The 14,667-nt window shown below is 42.9% G+C and overlaps 1 protein-coding gene across 3 annotated transcripts in view; it reads right to left on the bottom strand.

Moving 5' to 3' along the window:
* Nucleotides 1-1,440: 1,440 nt before the first annotated feature.
* kdm6a (lysine (K)-specific demethylase 6A) overlaps nt 1,441-14,667 on the bottom strand; it is a 47,704-nt gene continuing 34,477 nt past the window's right edge. For 2 of the 3 annotated variants that reach the window (XM_042227778.1, XM_014339293.2), the window contains 20 exons: nt 14,386-14,484; nt 13,896-14,115; nt 12,734-12,874; nt 10,961-11,053; nt 10,826-10,879; nt 9,576-9,680; nt 8,551-8,937; nt 7,269-8,152; nt 5,521-5,650; nt 5,254-5,359; nt 4,544-4,749; nt 4,273-4,325; nt 4,112-4,183; nt 3,854-4,002; nt 3,654-3,768; nt 3,377-3,564; nt 3,146-3,287; nt 2,933-3,059; nt 2,653-2,823; nt 1,441-2,571 (listed from right to left, as the gene is read on the bottom strand). In XM_042227778.1, the coding sequence (XP_042083712.1) occupies nt 2,545-2,571; nt 2,653-2,823; nt 2,933-3,059; nt 3,146-3,287; nt 3,377-3,564; nt 3,654-3,768; nt 3,854-4,002; nt 4,112-4,183; nt 4,273-4,325; nt 4,544-4,749; nt 5,254-5,359; nt 5,521-5,650; nt 7,269-8,152; nt 8,551-8,937; nt 9,576-9,680; nt 10,826-10,879; nt 10,961-11,053; nt 12,734-12,874; nt 13,896-14,115; nt 14,386-14,484 (3,469 nt within the window). In that variant the 3' untranslated portion in view covers nt 1,441-2,544. The remainder of the gene's footprint in view (nt 2,572-2,652; nt 2,824-2,932; nt 3,060-3,145; nt 3,288-3,376; nt 3,565-3,653; nt 3,769-3,853; nt 4,003-4,111; nt 4,184-4,272; nt 4,326-4,543; nt 4,750-5,253; nt 5,360-5,520; nt 5,651-7,268; nt 8,153-8,550; nt 8,938-9,575; nt 9,681-10,825; nt 10,880-10,960; nt 11,054-12,733; nt 12,875-13,895; nt 14,116-14,385; nt 14,485-14,667) is intronic. The other variant, XM_042227779.1, reaches the window with a different exon arrangement.

Genomic DNA, 14,667 nt, shown 5'->3' with positions numbered 1-14,667 from the left:
AGGGTTATTTTGCCCTGTAAATTTCTAACTCTGGACTGAGCATAATAGACCTCCTTTGAACCCATGGTAGTCGACTGGAGCAGGCTGTGAACCCCAAAGGGTAACCTCCAGAGCTGGAAAATGAGGGATTGATAACAACTGCAGTACCTTTAGGTTTCACTTGAGGCTGTCTGCAAAAAGAAGTCGATCCACACAGAGACTCCAGTGTTAAAAATCTTCAACTTTACAGTGTTCAAGAGCATTTTCACAGCCTGCTACAAAACACAGGCTGCGTGCCGACTAAATTGCATCAGTCCTACTGAATACTGATTCATACCAAAGTTTCCATACCAGAGCACATCTGGGTTAGAGGAACAATGAGCCCAAGGGCATGTAGTGACAGTCCTGCCATGACAAACACTCAGGGCAGCTGTGACAGCGGCTAGCTGAAAGCAGTCTCACATGTGGCAACTTGTCAAAACTTGTGGCAACTTGTGATCTCTGCATTTCCATCATTTGTACGATGCAAAGCTGGCTATGGTAACACATCTAATTTGGGAAAATAGCAAATCAAACATAAAATACATCTGAAAGCTGAAGAGCTGTAGAGTATGTGTTAGCCTGAAAGCCAAATTCACCACAGGACGTTTAGCATGCTCTTCTCCAACCCATGGGTGATGATGATGAACCTGACTGACCATCTCTGGAGAGGGATTTGAAAATGGGTGTGCACTGAAGCTCCCCATCAAAGAATGGGAGAAAGTGCCCAAAAATATGTGTGCCAAGATTGTAGCATCATACTCAAAAGACCTGAGACTGTAATTGCTGCCAAAGGTGCTTCCCAAGTATTGGGGAAAGGCTTGGATTCTGGCGCACATGTTATAATTTTTGCATCTTACATTTAATAAATTAGAGCAGCACTGTGGTGGAGTGGTTTGCGGTATTCCAGCTTCCTCCCAAGAACATGCACGAATTGACCACGAGTGCAAATGGTTGTCTGTCTCACTGTGTTAGCGCTCTGGGATGGGTTCCAGCAGCACTGATAAGGACAGGACGATGGCTAAATTTGAAAGAATTTAAAGCCAACCTTTATTAGTTTGTTGTTACAGGGTATTGTGTGTAGAAATTTGAGGTGAAAAATAAATTTAATCTTAGAACAAGTGAATGAATGTTGCATTTTCTGGATGCAATGATAAATTAGCATTCCACCCATCCACATGGAAGCCTTTCAGTAACCGGTCTTTAAATTTTTTTTAAAAATAATACATTTTTGTATCTTACATCCTTTGTATTGCAGGCTCTGCACTCGTCTTGTGTTACATAAACTTTAAACATTTAACTGCATTTAATTTTATATTGCTGGATGATGATACTGATAATTCTGGCATGTATGGAATATTTTCACTTTCCACCCAACAAGCAGACAGCACTGTTTGCACAGACACAACACAGCTGCAGATGTAAATAAAGACCGGTTTTGTTTATTGACGCATAAAACATCCTTCAAACAATAAACCCATTTCAATGTAAGGTCTCTGTACAATGCTTACTAAGCAGTTTTATTCATATAGAAAACGTTATGAGGGGCCCTGCTTTAAAAAAAATCACAAGGCTCCTTCAAATTTAATGGCAGGTACTCTGGGAAAAAAAAGTACAGCATTCCATCAACAAATATTTTTCAGGCAATAAATAGGCATTTATAAATAGTGTAATTTACAACCAAATACAAAAAGAAAACATCACAAATTTAAGTTCACTCTTTCAACTATGTGCAACCCTTTTTCTTTGTGACATGGCCTACAACTCATTTCCTCTCCCTCAACCCAAAGGAACCAAAGTCTCATCATACTTGCAGCATAATCAAAAAAACTTAAGTGATTACAAAAAATCCAAAACAAACAAACGAAGGGAAATGTCTCAAAGAATCTGTCACTCAACGTTTCGCATTACAAAACAGTTTTTAACTCATGTTCCTGACCGAGGAGGTGTCTAACATACAAAAGACCCGCTATGCTAATGTACTTGTGTCATCGAGGGGAAGGAGGGAACAAAGCTCTTGTGAACTCACAAACAGAAGACAAAAATGGCGGGGAACAGGAAAACTATCGAGTCAGTAGTCTTTGCGTGATGATGTTGCCAGTTTAAACTTAATATGTACAAAATTTGACTTTTCCCCTCCTTTTGTGATTTTGTGTGGTTTTTGGGGTGAAGTCCGGCTGAGCCAGCAGTAGAACAGTCTGGTCGTGATGACAGGTGGCGCTACCGTTCACCCCCTCTAGTCCACTTGTTTGGGTGGGTGGGTGGGGGGGTTGGGGGTGGCACACCACTCTGGGCAGGTTGCATAGACACACAGCTTTCAGGCAGCTGCCTTATAGGATTAGCTACAGGGTGCAGTTGGGTGACTGCCGGCTTACTTCCTGAATATCAGAAGAAACAAACTTTAAAAAAAGAAAAAGAAAAAAAAAAAAAAAGAGAGAGCGAGAGAGAGAGAAAAGAAAAAACAAGGTTTCCGGAGAGTTTCTGATTTGTGGTACTAAAAGTCCTCAGAACGAGAGAATATCACCATCAAGAGGAGGAAGGCAGGGGACTCGCCTGTGGGGACAAAGAAGCACACACTGAAGCATTTCATGGTTCTCTGTGGCCCGCCCTGGTGGATTTGTGCCCGATACTTACAAGTGTGAACTGGTCATAAATCTGCATGAGGTCCTCTATCTTGTACTGCTCCAGCACCACAAAGTTGTCCAGGTTAGCGCTCCCCCTACGGGCACAGTCCTGGCAGTGCACCACGTATGTTTTCCTGCTGTTGCTCTCGCTGGTTACAAACAGCAGGTCAAACACTTCCACCTAGGTGCAAAATAGCAGGTGCACAAGCGTTACCAAAGTAGGAAAAGTGACGATCGAATGGCATGCCTGCAGCAGGAAGGAAAATACAAGTGAGCAGGGCTGCGCTTACTTCACAGATGCTGCAGTAGTGTGCTGGCTCGTTCTGGGTCCTCCCATGCCACACCAGTTCCTTCCCGGCAGCCAGTAGCAGCTCCCTCTGCATCTGACACTGCTTCAGAGTGCGCAACAAACAATACCTAAGAAACAGAAACACACCTGAGGTAAGATCACGGTAACATGCACACAAAACCAAGAATGAGATTATGAATCTACAGGCATTTACTTGATCATCTCATAAAGCTTGTGGTCTGAGACTTTAATGTTCCTGGCCATGTTCCATGAGAGGTGGATCATGGGAACGATGGATTTGACGCTCTGCAGTTTGTTCCACTCGTAGCGCTCCACCGCCAGCTTGTACTGATGGGCTGAAGAAAAAAGCACATATTTATGTTCATCTGTGCATGATTCAGTCATACAGCTGGCCCCGATGGGGAAGGAGCTTTCCTTTCCTAACCTGTAAGGGGTCCGACATTCCACGCGATGTTGTTGCACCAGCCGATGGCCTGAACCCAATGAACTGTGCCTGTATTAAGCCACACCAAGTCCCCGGGACGCTGGATGAAGCGGTAAACAGGCACATTGGTCTCGTACAAGTCCTCCAGGTTGGGCCACCAGGAGCCCATCAGGTAGTTAATGTTGTTCCTGTAAAATAAAGAAATATATCATCAGATACAATGAACCACTTTGAGCTTCACCTAACAGACTTCAAACGATCTTTTCTGTCCACGTACTTTTCACAGAATTCATTGATGACGCCCCAGTATGGCTCAGGCACAGCAAACCACTCGCAGTCCCCAGGACCAATATTAATATTGACGGAGCAGAAATTGTTGTTTTCTTGGTGACCTATGAAAAAGCACGATTACTCAGAGTGAGACAGAGTGAGACAAAAGACTGCACACACACTTGTGGTCACTGCGTTGATCTATACCTGGTGTCCTGCTCCCTGGCACCTTCATATAGAGCTGCACAGTATTCATGCCCAGGATTGTGTGACCTACGTGACTGAGCAGGTTACCAGCTGACACCACTCTGGCGAAGGCAGGCAACTTAGTCAGCTCCTGCAGCTGCTGCTTCCACCTGAAAGGGCAGAGGTCAATGAAACGAAGAAAAGGGACTAGTGCTTCATCTTTCTTCAACTGCAAATCGCTCTACACGTTTCATCGACTAAAATGAATGAGTCACTTACTTCTTGTCATCTGAGAGTTCGATGTTGGTGCCAAACTTGATGTGTTTGAACAGACCCTTCCTTCGCTTCACACTAAGAGCAAGAGCGTAAAAGGTCATTAATAACAGAAACAAGAGCTCGCAAAGCTTTCAAATCTACACAGAAAGACAGAGAAAGTTCACCCGTCTGAGGAACCCGCCTCCGCTTCCACCTCCTTTTTCTTCTCATTTTCTTCCTGTTAAAGAAAACATTTGGATTGGTAGATTTTTATAGGCTGGTAACATACTCAGCAACACGGTGAAAATATTTTCAATGTAACATGGGAGGTGGCTGATTTGTAACATAATACAAGGTCAGAGTTTTGTAGTGAAAATTAACAAACAAAACCAAGCATTTGATCCTGATTATCTTTTTACTTGAAAGCCAAAATAAGAACTTCAATTAAAATCTGACCCGCAGAGACTCCTGGAAGGACGATGCCTGGTACTGGGCGTATTTGATGATGGTGGTGTGTGAGCGGCTGCTCTCACAGCGCCACATCTTCCTGTTGCCGCTGGGATCCCAGTTCTCATCGGTGGGCTGAGCCAGCTGAGTCCGCACCTCCACTAAATGGTCTGGGTTAGCCTCCACCAGTGTCTTAGTGGAGAACAGGCCCAAGTCTGAGGATGAGGAAGCAAGGAAGAGTTTAGAACAGCTTTCATGCATCTTACACCTTTTTACACAAGTGTTAAAATAGATTTTAGCAAACCATCAATATGAACTTGTGACTTAAGGGGAACAGAGTGGAACACGTATGTTACATGAATTGGTTTTTGTTTTATTTTCTTTATTAATAACCTGAGGACAATCTGTTACATAATAGTTGGGGGGGAAAAAAGAGCTGATGGTAGTGATTTTTTTATATTATTTTTTGGTGCAAATCCAACTAGTTTTCTCCACAGGAAATGTGTGCAGTAACATTTTCAGCTTGCAGGTGGTGCTGTTGTCATACATGTCATACAAAGTCATCCACACAACATGCTCCCTCCTGTGATTTCAGAGACACACCCACAGAGCCATGTGAGACTGGGAAAGAAACATCGAGTCAGCCACACCAGCCGCACTTGCAACCCTCAACACGGAAAACACCTAATTTACAAAACTGTGCCATCCCATCCTCTTACCTAGTTTGAGTGCTCCAGCCAGTCCTCTGATGACAGTGACCGGGTTGGTGGGATTGGTGCAGAACTGATGAAGGGGGGGGAAGAAGGCATCCCTCTTGTTTTCTAGCTGTATGTCAGACAGGAAAACGTGAACTGACTCCAGGCTTACTGAGAGTATCAGTGCATTAAAAAGGAGCTTAGAGTGTTTGTACTTGTTAGCTGTAGCCAAGATACTGAGAATCAACAACATGATGAATACTTCTCCTTATATGGCACAGCTGTACTCACATAAATACTGGGTGTTGGGGGATTGAGTTTGTCCTTTGGCAGTGGAGGAGATGGCGCACGAGGAGGCCGTGGTGGGGGACACCTGTCCAAGAGGATGCTGCTGGTCGACAGGCCGTTCTTCCCCAGATTCCTGCAGGTAAAGAACACGAGATCATCACGCTGTGTATCGGCTTAGGTAGAAATCTGAAACATCAGTGCTTAGTGTGCCTCATTTTGTGAACTCGCCCTTCACTCTCCTTCCCTTTATAATGTCTTGATGCCTTCTCAATCATCCAGGAAAGAAAATCTCCAAAAAGTTGATTCTGTTCATCTGGACGTAGCGTTTTGTGGGAGAAATGTTTCGTCACTCATCCAAGTGACTTCTACTCAAGAAGAAAACCGAAGAAGTCACTTGGATGAGTGATGAAACGTTTCGTCCAGATGAACAGAATCAACTTTTTGGAGATTTACTTTCCTGGATGATTGAGAATGCAGCTCACTGAACTAATACAGCCAATCCCTCAACAAGTTTGTGCTCTCTGCTCATATTGCCTTCATGTTAAATGATTTTTTGCTTTTTAAAGAACTTACTTTAACATTGCACTCAACAACAAATAAATCCTCCCTAACAAAAAAAAAAAAAAAGTAACATCTTGGGCCAAATCCCCCGCAAGTAGGGGTGATGTGGGCTGCAAGTGGGCCCTGGGCCACAAGTTTGAGACCCCTAACATATACTAATATAGTGTTACCATCAACTGCTCATACACCTTTCATTCGTGCTTTGATGTTGCTTCTCTATCTGGAACCACTATTTCTAACTGCCCTGCTTTGTGACAGACACAAATCAATAAATCAGTCATAAAAAAAGAAAAAAAAGAAAAACAACTTTTGGTTTACGGTAATTTCACTAGAGGTTCATTGACCCTTCACATCACTGCATGTACATCTCTTTATTACAAGTCTGACAGCGCATCCCTCTCTCTGTGCCACCAGTTAGCATTAGCTTTTGGGTCTAATGACTTTTGTGCTGGAAACCCTGCAACTTATCTAACTGGAAGGCAAATGTATGATTTGTCTAAATTAGCTGCTTGTCATTCTGCTCTTAAATAAAACAAAACCCCCAAAAACACGATAAGGAGAGGGACCAACATGAGCGATGGCCTAACTCTGCATGACTTGAAGATTAAAGGCAAAAATGTCCTCCACATTTCTCTAAAGAAGGAAAGAGCGAGAAGAAACAAGTTTCTAGCACTGTGACAGTTACAAATCTATGTGGCTCACACAAACATTTAAGCACATGTACACGTCAGATCTCTGTCTGACATGAGTGCAGAGTGTGAATGATGCTGGGAGGGAGCTAAATGGTGTATAGTACGGGGTCAAAATATCAGGGCATTTTTAAATGTAGCAAAGAATCAAGGCATTCCTCGCTTTCACAACATGGTTTCATACATATGAATGTGTCTGCTGCATTAACCGACACGGTTTGTGTCTGTTACCCCAACCCTAACAGATAATGGGCAGGTGTTAGCAGTGAGCTGGAGAGGGCATTGCAGGTGTCTTTAGCTCTCGCTGTGTTTCAGTTTTAGATTTACACAATAATTTGTACTTATATAAACTTCTGTGACTAATTTATGGCAGGCTGAAAAGTTTGAAAAACTCAGAATTACACTTAAATCCAAAGCGGAGTAAAATGAATATTAATTTGGGCATGCACTATATTAACTCAGTGAATTCTATATGTGGTCTTAGCTTTACTGACTTCATACCTGCATGCTTTGAGCATTTCACTGGAGCTGGGGTAGATGGAAACTGAGGACCAGGGAGCCAGGCCAGCAGGGCCAGAATGTCTATGAGGCCCCCCACAAGGCTCCACCTTCATTGGGCTCTGGGAGTCCTCCAGCCCCTTTCCATTGAGCGTGGGCCCCTGACTGTTTGTACTGGACGGGCTGTTAAGGCAGGGGAGGCTGTTAATGGTGTGAGGGTCTGCTGAACATGGAGAGGGCATCGCAGTGGCAGAAAGTGGCGAGGATGCCACTGAGTGCTCTGAAACTGGCTTGGTGGCGCCATTGAGACCTGGATGGACATTGTTCATTTTCTCTGAGGAAGACCCTCCGTGGTTGCTGTAGTTATTGTTATTGTCGTTACTGGTAGTATTAGCTTTTCCCTTTATCAAGGCTGAGAGAGGATTGTCTGAACTGAGCACGCTGGGGGCAGGAGAGCTGGGCAGAGACGCGCTGGCAGAGCCGTCAGTCACCCGTGGCTGGATGTGATTAGTCAATCCCTGCGCAGGGGTGGTGCTGGGACTATGCGACGTCCCTCCGGAATGCCTGATGGCAGCCTCCTGACCTGATGGCAAAGCGGCAGCTGCAGCACTGCTGCCGGTGTTGCCCCCTGAAGGCGTGGTGTCTTTGGTGTGGACCCCTGAGGTAGTAGCGGAGTGGGGAGGTGAGGACAAGTGGTTGGGGGTTGTCTGAGGGGAAGTGGGGGATAAAGACGAGGCAGAGGAAGAGGCAGTGCAGGGCCCAGAGGAATGTCCAACCTGATTCAGAATGCCAGATGATGTGAACGAGGTCTGAGGGGAGGAGGAAGAAGAAAAAGGGGGTTCTCCATTAGGACCTGCCGAATGTGAACCTGGACCTTTTTGAAGCCCCTAGAGAGAGAGTGAGACATACTGATTAATAAATGGTGCATTCAATGAGCCAAAATAATTCACATGAAAAACATGCAGAAACAAAATAATGCAGAAAGTGACATGTGCAAACGGTCTACAAGTTCACCAATCTAATCAGTCATTCACATGGCAGCAACTCAAAGTATTTAGGTGTGTAGATGTGGTAAAGGTGACCTGTTGATGTTACAACCAACATGGACCAGAATGTCTGATGAATATTTCTTGCATCTTGCTAAATCTATGCCATTAAGAACTAAGGCAGTTCTAACAGCACAAGGAGGTCAAACCTGGTGCTAGTATGTACTCATTAAAGTGGCCAGTGAATGTGAATTGCTGTTGTGCAAAACAAAGCCATTTCAAAGCAGTCAACAGTGTACCTGAGTGGTAGTGTTGCGTTGTTGGCTCCTCCATGTCTCGTCTGCTTGACTGGGACTACTGGTAGTGCTGCTGGTGCTGGGTTGACTGGCGGCTTTGCAGTTGTGAGGTAGAGAGTTCTGCTGCGGGTAAGGCACGTTTCCGTTGCTTGCGCCGCCACCTCCCAGTCCCAGGTTGTGATTTTTGTCCAGGTGGCCAGGCAGCCCCGCTGAAGGACTTGTGGAACAGGATCCATTGGCTGTGGGCTGAGTGACACACGGGGACCGGGTGGCTGTGTGATTGAGAGGGGAGGTGCGAGAGAAGCCTGCGTGGTGGGGAGAGGGCCCAGCCAATTCGCCGTTGGGAAGGCTGGGCCTCGGTTGGCCACCTGCTGCTGCCTGCTGCCGAATCTGATACAGGGCAGAGAATGAGAAAAGAGTCACACTTAACACAAACTGTTCTGATCAGGAGTTTACACACACACTTAATGTGAACACGAAGGCTTAGGTTATGTTGAGCTGTTAATTGCTGCTGTAAGCTACTCATTTTCTTTCACATCATTCACATATAAGAAAAAAAGACACCTTCTTTCTCAAATGAGTGTTCTCATCAAAATGATGCTCATCAAAATCTAAGTGTCTCAACTGCCAAGGCCTGTGCACTTCCCTTTGGTGACCATGAAGGGCTGCAGCAGGTAGTATCATGAAAAGGATTTGTTTCACAGTGCTCACTCATACAGTGGGACTCAAAGCAGATCTCACAAAGAAGATGGTAGATTTACACAAGCCAATCACTTCTCTTGTAGTCAAATTTTAAATGTAATTAGATAAACCAGTGTTATAAGTACGTGGTACAAGTGTGTGGCCACTCCAACCAGAATTATGCCAAAACTTATTCATGAAGACCAAACTAAGAGGTTGAGAAATCACTGAAAGCCCAACAATGCCTTGACATTCATGTCCATCATAACTGTATGCAAAATATAAACCACCTACACATTAGCCAGTAGAAACTCACGTCACTAATAACCAAGGTAGCATGTGTGTACCTGCTGATGATGCTGCATGAGCGAGAACTGCTTCTCCAGCTGCTCCAGCATCTGCAACTGGTGGGGGTTGAGGTTTGCTCGGTTGGTCCGCAAGTGTTCCAGGTGCTGTACATTTCACAACAGTGTTGCATTAAAATTAGAAGATCACTTATTAAAGCTTACTACCAAATGCACAGGTAGCATTCCCCACACATATCTATTACTTGAGCAAGACACACATGTAGTTTTAATTAACACCCAAATATATTTGGTTTATTAACTTTAGCATTTTTTGTGTATTATTTTCATCTATTTTGTCATCAATTTTCCTTTTCTTATTTCTAAACTTCAGTCATGATGACAAGCTAGCTCTATCCCTTTCTGTGTTTTTGTGGTGGCAGTCTCTGACACCATTCGACCTTGTCTCATTGTATAATCTTCAATCCCACCACCTCGGACAACAGGTAGCAACGCCCTCAGCAATGACGCTGAGCAGAATTAACACTACATCTGCAGCTGTAATTCAAGACAATGGACTCAAAAGTCCAGCTGATTACATTATGCCAATATAAATTTGTCATTGAGTTTTGGCAATTAAAGTAGCTGCAGAGAAACACAACCTAATGGTATTTTTGTCATTTTACCCATACTATATGGGGATTCTGAGATTATTATCCTTAACGAAAACTAACCTAAAAAGTAAAATAAAAAACATATATGTTAAAATTTTAAATGACTGCTTCAGTTATTTTCATATAAAAGTGTTACAATCTTTAAAGAGTTTCTAGGTTTACACTTGAGTTCCATGTAAATACATAAATAAATGAGTAATTGGAATTTATAAATGAAACTGATGTCCAAGTACAATCCATGATCAGCTTTATGAATGTGATACAGATGGGAAGCATGGAGGATATAAAGAAAAATGACAAGACAGGATAAAAATGTTAAACATACAATACCACGAGCTGATATAAGTGGTTCTGTGAAATGCATATAAACCCCCAAAGCGACCTCTTTGAGTATGTCTCATTTTAGCTAATAAAAGTCAGATGTCAGATCAGACTTTACATTTTCTTCTAAATCAGAATCATGTGTAACAGTAATAAAGTTTGATTTGGCAATTTTTTTGTTTTGTTTTGTCTGTCTTGCATCCCCTATTGGGCTCCAACCTTGGATCTTTTGCATATTATGCAAATGTAAACCACTAAAATGTGAAGCCTCTGTGAAAAATAGTAATAATTACAAAATTAAGAAATGCATGTTCCTACCTGAAGCTTGATTTGCTGTTGATTGGTGGTGTTTCCCCACGAGTCTGCAGCACCCTGTAAAAGAGACACAAATATGTACCATGCACCATATTTTTAACTCTCCACCATTACACACAGTAGCATCCCTGGCTGTACCTTGGCTGGGCTGGCAGTGCGTTTCTTCTTAGCAGGACTGGCCTGCGGTTCTGCATGATTGCTGGCAGACTGGCCTCCCTCCCCTTTACAGGCCTAAAAATGCATCAAAGACAGTTTGTGACTACACACTGGACTATCAACAACAGTAAAGCTGCCCCCCCAAAAAAAGTGAGCTAAAATTTAAAAAAATGAGCCCTTAAACAAAAATATCCAAACTTTCCCCACACTGAGATCAAAGGACAGGGTCCATACTACACATTTACATGCAAAAACATTGAGCATTTAAACAATGCTTGTATGGCAATACTCTGATATCAAATATGGTTTACCTTAATCTAAATAACTGAGATGGATTAAGGTGGTAATCAGAGTATTCATACTGTGATTATTATGTGAAACAATGTGCTATTTGTTGCATTTAGGGCTGTAACTGGATATTTGATAATGAAACAGTTTTTGTTAGGTTCAGGATTCAGATATGAGGAAATAAAAAGCCTTAGTTTCTGTGCCTGACTTCCCACTCTCTCTCAGCAGTGATGATCATGTTTCACTTAACCCCAATGTTGCCAACACAGCGACTGCCACTAGAGTTCTGTGACTTTCAGATCTCTTTAGCCTTTTCCTTCCAAACAATGCCTGGCAAACAGTCTATAGCCAGCAGTCGAGTGCTTTGCATCGGCCTCTTGTTCACCTGGCACTGACACAGCTCTCTCTCCCTCTCTTTCAGAATCCAAAAAGTAAAGCAAGCTTGAAGTGGCTTAAATCTGCATTCTTTGTAATGGCGACGAGGGGTGATACCTGTGGTTGTGAAATGACTAGTCTATGGATAAACGGCCCTCGATCCTGATGGGTTTAAATGCTTTTCCCACGAGCTTATGGGCTTAGTCACTCATTTCAGGTCACACTGAGTAAAACAATTTTGGTCGTTTGACTAAAATCAGATTGCAGCCACTGTCTTTAATTCATGTGAATCCTTGATTATTCACAGTCTGTTACTAAAATCATATTGAGAGCATCCCTAGTTGCTTTACAGGAAAGTAGTTTGAACATCTCATATTCTGTTCATGTAAAGTCACTAATGCAGACAGGATATCACTTGGTTCACTCTGATCAATACTTAGAATCACTGAAAATGACCTCGTTATTGTTGTGGCACAGATGAAGCATGATGCAAATATGGTGATTTGAAGCCAAAATGAGGACTTAAGGATTTTACTAACAGACAAACAGAAAAAACAAGAAGGGTTAAAACTGATGTGACAGTGGTGGAGTTGAGCCTCAGTCTTTTTTTCCAAGTCAGTTGTGGCAATCAAAACTCGCGTATGCCATTCATGACAAACACAGGTCAAATCCATGCATTCGTACTACTCGATATGCTACGCTCATTAGACATGCATTTTCAGCATTTTCTGTTGCAATGTCTGCATAAGATTTGTGCATTTTTGTAAAAAAGATAAAAGCAGTGTGGCATGATGAGTTCTTTGTAGAAATCCTTAGTAATTCTAACACGTGCCTTTTGATGAGAGAGAGGCTATGAAGGGAAACTGCACTTTAGCAATTAAGATTATTGCAAAATGGGCCTCACTCCAGTTCTTTCATGCTGTTTATCTTTGGATCCATATTGAACACTGATGCTAGCCAGAATTTTGGAAAATGACTATGATGTAGTTAAATCCTCTAAAAGTATGAGGGCAAGGCTTAAACAATCCTCTTCAATTTACAGTTTAACTAGTTTATAAGAGACTGGAGTTTCCTTTATAAGCTGGATCTCACCTGCTGTGTCTGTGCAGTGTTCAGGGTCCCCTGCCTGGACGTGAGCTCAGCAGGAATGGGTAGGCTCCATGCCTCCTCAATACTAGGAAGCATTTTACTCTTATTCTGCAGACTACCTGGTTGTAGGTTACACAACTGAGCCTAGGAGAAATTGTGTAAGACACAAACTTTAGTGCTGAACTTGGGTTGGACAAAAAAAAAAAAGGTACTAGAAAAGTTACTGCTCGTGTACGTGCTGTGATCAAAAAATCTTCAAAGGAGCCCGTTTAAAAAAAACAGAAGAAGATAAAAACACTTTGGCTGGTTTTAATTTGGCTGATCTCTGCTTCAAAGTCACCTTTTTGTGGATGTCTGAAAAGCTTGTAGCTATTTGTAGGTAAGCGGAAGTCCCATTTTGACCACTTGCACTTGCTAGTAGTGTAGATTGTGACACAAGACTGTTTTCTGTAGCCAAAAAAAGTATTTCAATTTGTATCTGCACACAGCCAGATACATTTCTCTGGTGTTATAGTAGAACTCCACACCGAGAGTCTGACTCTGGTGGCCAAACTCAGGGGAACTTACTCAATACTAAAAAAAACTCACACGCCCACTCTGGTTTTACCTCTCCTGAGCTTTTGACATGTTATGAATTTTCAAGTGAAAACTGAAGCTGGCCCAGCACTCAAAACCACAGTTGGATCAGTTTACAACTTGATTGGTTGATGTTTGCCGTCTTTGCTTGAAGATCACAGGCGTGCAAGTGCAAGACGGGACTTCCAGAGAGCAATATTACAAATGCAGCCATGCTGAAAACATTCTGACCTCCACAAAAAGATGACCTTAAAGGAAAAATTACAAATTTGGTAAAGTTACATTTTCTTGGGGCAATTCTCAGATGTTTTTGATCACACCTTATATAGGTGATATACTAAAATGTTCAATGCCATGAAGGAATGCTTTACAATAAAGTGAGGGGAAAACGCCAAAACAAAATACCAATATGAATTATTATTCATATCTCTGTTACCAGAAATCAAAAGGACAAACACGCAGCCTGCAATTCAAAAAGCTGATTGCTTTGGCAATGTTTGGTACTTAACACGTCACTTTAATACACGCACACACCAAAATGCACAACACGTAACAAAGTGCGTTGGGTTTATGTAAAGGCCAGCTCTACCTGCAGCAGCTTGATACGTTGTGTGAGTGCAGCAGTATTGAGGCAGGCCTTGCTGCGAGTAGCGTTGATGTAGCACTTGATAGCGTCGTGCGGCTGGCCGCAGGATTCGTAGAGAGTGCCCAGATCCATCCAGGCGGCGGCGTGGCTGTGATCCAGTTGAACAGCACAGATGTAAGCCTGCAGTGCATCCATAGGCTGGTTCTGCTGCTGGTAAAGCACCCTGGACCCAGAGGCAAAGATAGGAAATTATTCTCTTGCCATCTTCCAGGATTTAGGTCATTATCCTCTTACAAACTCACAGTTCTCAGGGGACCTAATCTGTTCTTCATAATTCTAACAATAGATCCTTTCACACTTTTTCCATGTCCTCTATGCAGCTGCTGCTTCTCCACCAGCCATTTTGAGTCAGACCTAAAGAGCTTCACCTTCTTCGTTGTGACCTTAATCATACTTCTCAGCATAGCCAACACATGACAAATTTTGCTCTTACCCTATAGAGCACCAGGTGTCAGCACTGGCCTCCGATTTATCAATGGACTGCCGGTAAGAGATGAAGGCATCCTGCACCTTCCCAATACTGGAGTAGCACCTTGAGGAGAGGAGACAAAGAAAGAAATAAGGACCAAAGAACAGTTGAACTACAGGGAGAGCAGAATTATTAGGCAAGTTGTATTTTTGAGGAATAATGTTATTATTGAACAACAACCATGCTTTGATATTAATGAGTTTTTTGGGTTCATTGAGAACAATGAATCCAAAAAAACTCATTAAT

Source organism: Haplochromis burtoni, unplaced genomic scaffold (assembly GCF_018398535.1).
Source record: "Haplochromis burtoni strain Fernald_Lab_line unplaced genomic scaffold, NCSU_Asbu1 Contig_280, whole genome shotgun sequence".
NCBI lineage: Eukaryota > Metazoa > Chordata > Actinopteri > Cichliformes > Cichlidae > Haplochromis > Haplochromis burtoni.
The sequence above is the reverse complement of the archived record's forward strand: the minus strand, read 5'-3'. Positions and strand labels throughout refer to the sequence as shown.